Raw genomic sequence first — 6,332 nt, 5'->3', positions numbered from 1 at the left:
CGAGAAAAGAATAATCACTCTTTTTTTAATCTAGATCAAGTGTATCTTTTACTATTTAATGTAGTTGCGTACATAGGACTCGAATTCGAGATCCTTGGTTAAGCTGAAACAATCTATGTCAGCTGATCCACAAACTTGGTGGTAGAATAATCACTCTTGGATTGTTTGAATCCATGTAAAAAGGTAGATTTTAACTGGGACCTCAATGCTTATCTTAATCCATAAAAATGGAGTTGTGAAGTTAATAGACCAATTTCTGCCCTCTCCTTTTTGTGTGACTGATCAACTAACTTAATCTCAAATTTGATATTGAAAAGGAGGAGGCACATCAAGGCTGAAGTCGATCAAGCAAAGGTCCTCATAGATGGATCTCTTAATGGCAAGTCCATGTAAATCTCTTCAAATAGATCTCCGTTTAAAATTGCATTATTGATGTCAAGCTGAAGAAGGAACTATCCTTTAATGTCTGTTAATGATAGCAAAATCTCGCTGATATTAATTTTGCAACTGGTGAGAATGTTTGTTGACAATGAAATATGTAACTGTAATATGTATTTCTTGAGGACTGTGACTCAGTTTAGAGGATGTATAAGTCATCTTGGAGTTCACCCCTAGAAATCATCTTCAAATACTTGGTGTCCTGAATGTAAAAGGAATCAAAAGAAAATGTACAATGTAAGCATGGAATTCTTATCAATTATATATGGCCAAGTATACCAGAAGTCCAGAAGATATCTATAGTTTTTTTTTTTTAAAAAAAAAAGACTAAAATATAATAACATTAAGCTTAAAAATATAGGCATAAAATGAAACAAGTTTACCATATTCTATTATTCCTAATTGTTTTTAAGAATAAAATGTAATAACATCATTTTTTTTCTCATTTCCATATTTTATGCCATCTCACTTGATGGTTTACACTTATTTTACACATTTTTCTCAATTTCTCATTATATTTATAATATCTATTACATTCAATTTTCTTTCTAGTTTCTTTCTCATTTGTCTCTTCCCTTCCAAATGTATATACTCTGAATTAGAATATAATCCAAACATTATAACCTGCGTGCTTGGGCAAAAGTAACTCCCATGCCTTTTGTTGTTGTTGTTAAGTGTTAACAAATATCGGTAGTGTGGTTACAGTAACGGTGAAAGAAAAGAATCGTTAGCAATACCAAACTTAGTAGCATTAGTCAGTTTTCAGTATTCAGTGTTGTCCCTTTCAATTATCCAACATAACTGAAGATCGTAGCTTGAAACGTCTAGCACCCTCAAATGGGTAACGCTCATCATTCACAATGGCATCGCAAACACGGTAACTCCGTTCTTCCGCCCCATAAATACAATCCTCAGCCACCACCAACCACCTCCAATTCCAACATGCTTTCTCTTCCTTACACCCACGTCGACACCACTCTCCGCTCCCTCGCCGCCCAAGCCGAGGGCTTCGGTCGCTTCGCCATCGGCGGCCTCCACGGTCCCCTTCACCACGTCACATCTCTCGCAGGTTAATTAATTCATCCCCTCTTAATTCATGTCGAACATCCCACTCACTTCGATGACCCAAATAAAGTGTATAAGTGAAGGACAATCCTCGCCGCGCCTCGTAAGCTAAAACTAACTTTATGATTGCAGATGATGGACCGGGGTCGCTGCGTAACGCGTGTCGCCGAAAAGAACCGCTGTGGATTGTGTTTGAGGTTTCCGGCACCATTCAACTCTCCTCCTACTTGAACGTGTCGTCTCACAAGACCATCGATGGTCGTGGCCAGAGGATCAAACTCAGCGGAAAAGGCTTGCGGCTGAAGGAATGCGAGCACGTGATAATTTGTAATCTGGAGTTCGAAGGAGGCAGAGGGCATGATGTTGACGCCATTCAGATCAAACCTAATTCCAAGCACATATGGATTGATCGTTGCACGCTTAGTGATTTTGATGATGGGCTCATAGATATCACCCGAGAAAGCACAGACATTACTATTTCAAGGTACCATCAATCACCGGTTTTCTTATCTATGCTTTTTGTTTTATGTTCTTTTGGTCTATACCACATGTGTTTTCTACTAAAGACTATTCTGTTTGAACCGGGTATGACCATTATGGACACCATGACAACAAGGGTCTCCCTCTAGTATTTAACAGGGGCTCGTACCCGAGACCTCTGGTTAAACTGGGATTGTGTTAAATTGGAACAATCCCATGCCATTTTTGTTTTATGTTCTTCGTTATTGAATGAGTGTTGTTGTGTTCAGGTGTCACTTCTCCCAGCATGACAAAGCCATGCTCATTGGGGCTGATCCCTCGCATGTTGGAGATAGGTGCATGAGGGTGACCATACACCATTGTTTTTTCAATGGGACTCGACAGAGGCAACCTCGTGTTAGGTTCGCAAAAGTGCATCTGTACAACAATTATATCAGAAACTGGGGCATATATGCTGTTTGTGCTAGTGTGGAATCCCAGGTGATTTGAGTTTGGAATTGCACGTAGGGTGAATTTCAAAACAAGTTTAATTTGAATGACGCACGAAGTTAATGTTACTTGCGTTATATGTTTTGTGCCAGATATTCTCGCAACATAATATCTATGAAGCAGGACAGAAAAAGGTGGCATTTAAGTACCTTACTGAGCAGGTTTGTCTAGTTCTTTTCTTTAGCGCCAAGTGATTTTTATCTTGATTTGAAAATCACATATTATCAGAAATGTTTTAATTGATCTTTGCAAAAATGAAGTATGAATATGTGGCTCGTGATATTGATCACTTGATTTCTATCTGATAATTTTACAGTTTGTTTAGCTGGCTTGATATGCTAATATTTTTTTCTCTGACACCAACAGATGGGGTAGTAGTACAACAAATTTACTAGTTATTTAGTTGTTTGTTCATCTTACACTAAATTGCATCATTTTTTTCTTTTTTATAGTGTCTGACATAATTTAGATGTTATTACTGTTATCTATCCACAATCTCTTCATTACCTGCTTTTAGATATGCCCGTGAAAGTATTACAGATAGCAAAGGTAAATGTTATTTATGCCCCCCCTGGTTCGTTAGATTCAAAATCATTTTTAGGAAATGTATTCTTTGATGATATTTTCACTTCTCAGTATATATCAGATTCCTGTCAGAAGCTGCTTTTGTGGCTATTTCGTAGACAATCCCATCATTGAATGCCTAACCTTACCAAATTTCGGAATTCTTTGGCCTTGCACCACCTCTGGTTCATCTATGTGGCATTGTTCACTAGTAATGTAGCAGCAGTTCTGTTCTGGGATGACTTCAGCTAAATAGCTTGTTTGGTTCAGTGTTTTAGAAAGAGGATTCATGTCCACTTAGAAGCAACATAGTTTAGCGTCCGCATCTTTTCAAATTTTTGGATATGCACATTTGAGATGTCCAAACAAACACACTTTTTTTTTTTTATCGCCAAATGTTTGGTTCAGTGTTTTAGAAAGAGGATTCATGTCCACTTAGAAGCAACATAGTTTAGCTTCCGCATCTTTTCAAATTTTTGGATATGCACATTTGAGATATCCAAACAAACACACTTTTTTTTTTATCGCCAAATGTTAATTGTTAGTTTTTGTTAGGAGGAGGGATCGAACCTACAACCTTTCCCTCCTTTTTAACCACCCAACCAACTTGTATCATCTAAATACCAACATTCATAGGCATAGAGAGTTGAAAATTAAGTTTGAGGTTAACAGATTTTTGTCATATCAGAATTAGTTCAAAGAAAGATTTTAATATTTATATCTGTAATCTGTATTCTGTTGAGGATAATTCTGGCATTTGGTTGCCTTTCACTTAGTTAATCTTCTGAGAATAGAAAATCTCTGTGCTGAAGAGTCTGTTGGTATTGGATTCTCTTCACCTCAGAGAAGAAAAAATAATTAGTCATATGCATCAAATTGACACTTGAATCAGAGGACATGCTCTCTACAACCTTTTATTCTAAATGGAATTGATTATTTATGATGTCTGATGAAATATTATAAAAAAATATTTCTGTTGGTTCTTTATTTGAATAACAATACTAAATTGGTGGCATCGCCGCAGGCAGCAGACAAGGAAGTGGGAGCAACTGGTACCATAATGTCTGAAGGAGACATATTCTTAAATGGTGCTAAAGCGGGATTAATGGCTGTGGATGTTTCATGCAACATGTTTCACCCCAGTGAACACTATCCCTCTTGGACAGTGGAAGCCCCTACAGATGATCTGAAACAGATTCTTCTTCACTGCACTGGAGGGCATTTTTTTGTTGGCCCGGCGGTTGGACCCTTTGGGGCTTTGGGGCATAATAGACTTTTGGAAGTTAGGGTGTTGCTTTAATCCGGGGGAAACGGAACTTCCCTAATTGATTTTTTCCCCTCCCCCCCCCCCCCCCCCCAAGTCTATTCTAGCATGTTACTTTCTGGTGTATATAAAATATAGATTAATTACGTATTATTAAATAAGTACTATACGTTTTTTATTTTTGCACTGCAAAAAACTTGTTTTATATATATTACAAGTTGATTATGTCACAAGTAGTTCCATAACCAATCACAAAAGGTGCAGTACAAAGATTGCCCGTGCACATAGAAGGGTGCCAAGAGCAATACAGCAACAATATTACAGAGCCAAAGCTTCCTAGCTACCAGTGCATACCCATCATTCCTATAGCACAGAAGGAACCCAATATATGTACTGCAGCTGCATTAGGCAACTTAAAAGGGTCAATGTTCCATATGTAGAGAGAACAATCGAACCCTTTAATATTACCAAAGCACTGTTTCTGAATTTGACACAAGGGCATTGAACTTAATGTCATTCCGGTGTTTCCACAACGCCCATATCACAGGTACCCACGTTTGTTAAATTATTATGGCTATTGACAAGACAGTAAACTACAAATTAACCAATCCCCTATGTTTTTCAACAAGACAATGTACACTAACTAAACTTGTTTCAAAATAAAGCGTCTTTGTCCGTGTTCCCTCTCAAACGTTAGAACAGGCAAAAAAGAAAAGTTAGAAAATTAAAATTTGTCCTTTTAAAGAAATGAGATAAGAAAGGTTCTTATCGAAAAAAGAAAAAAAAGAAAAGGAGTAGTTAAGAAAAGTTTCTTGGATAAGCAATCGTCCTACACATGTACAAACCATTTAAAGAAATGAGATAAGCAATCACCGATATCGTTTGTGTGTGTAAAATGCCTAGAACAAGGTTTAAACTTGGAATTTTGTACAAACCAGCTAGTATCAGCAGAGCACGGGGATTTTATAAAATTTATTAGAATTTAATAATAAGTAATTAGTAAATCAATAATAGAGAACACCAACAATGTAAAAGATCATTATCACTGTTTGAATAATTTTAAAAGTCAACAAATTTATTATACATGATAGATTGTTATTGAATGACTTTGTAAAACTTTTTACTAATGTCCCCCATCAATCTATACAGCTAAAGAATCCGTGTTTATTTCCTATCATGAATAAAATTTTCTTGCCATAGTTAACAATAAATTGAGTATTTTGAAACAAAAAGATTTTTGGTTTAATTTCACCAAATTGGTCCCCTATCATTATTTGAGTCTTCCTATATTTCAAAATTCACTTGCTGATTTTAATCATTCACATTTAAATTTTAAAAATTGGTTAAACTAGAAAGTTGACCAACATTTTCTTAAAAAATAAGAACTTTAAAAATGCTTAAGCAAGGACTAGAACCATGGTCCTAGGAGTGAATTTGTTAATATAGATTAAAAAAATATTTTCACTAACTCACAAGTATTATTTTAAAAAATAAATATAATATATAAAATAAAAATAAAACTTATATAAATATACATATTTTAATTTATGTGAAAATAAAATTTAATCTTATATGTTATATTTTAAAACTTAATATATAAGATTATAAAAATATAAATTAAAAAAATTGAATTTTAAACTATTTTTGCATAAAATTAAACTTATGTTAATGCTATATTTTATACTAAATATTCAAATGAGCATTTGGGTGTAATGGTAAAAGAGTGTTTCTCACTCCAAGGACCATGATTCTAATTATTTTTCAAGTATTTTTAAAGTTCTTATTTTTTAAGAAAATATTGATCAATTTTTTAGTCAACGTTTAAAAGTTAACTCTGAAGACTCAAATTTTGAAATATAAAGAATCTCAAATAGTGATAAGGGAACCAATATAGTAAAACAACAAAATTGAGGGATGAATTTTACAATTAAATCAAGGTTTTTTTATTGATGTTTGTCAGTTGGTGAAGTTGAATTCTTCTACTACTCATCAGCCAAGCTCATGTTATCATCATTAATCAGTTCTTCTATCA

At 34.8% G+C, this 6,332-nt stretch overlaps 1 protein-coding gene across 1 annotated transcript; it reads left to right on the top strand.

The window, feature by feature from the left end:
• The first annotated feature begins 1,149 nt into the window (after window positions 1-1,149).
• Window positions 1,150-5,230, top strand: LOC100799009 (probable pectate lyase 4). The gene is made up of 5 exons (XM_014762592.3): window positions 1,150-1,507; window positions 1,636-1,987; window positions 2,253-2,463; window positions 2,565-2,633; window positions 4,061-5,230. Exons 1-5 carry the CDS (start codon window positions 1,276-1,278, stop codon window positions 4,334-4,336), a joined length of 1,140 nt encoding a protein of 379 aa, XP_014618078.2. The 5' UTR covers window positions 1,150-1,275; the 3' UTR covers window positions 4,337-5,230.
• Window positions 5,231-6,332: the final 1,102 nt, after the last annotated feature.

This window comes from Glycine max, chromosome 10 (genome assembly GCF_000004515.6).
Source record: "Glycine max cultivar Williams 82 chromosome 10, Glycine_max_v4.0, whole genome shotgun sequence".
Lineage (NCBI taxonomy): Eukaryota > Viridiplantae > Streptophyta > Magnoliopsida > Fabales > Fabaceae > Glycine > Glycine max.
Note: the sequence above shows the minus strand (reverse complement) of the source record. Positions and strands in the feature narration are given on the sequence as shown.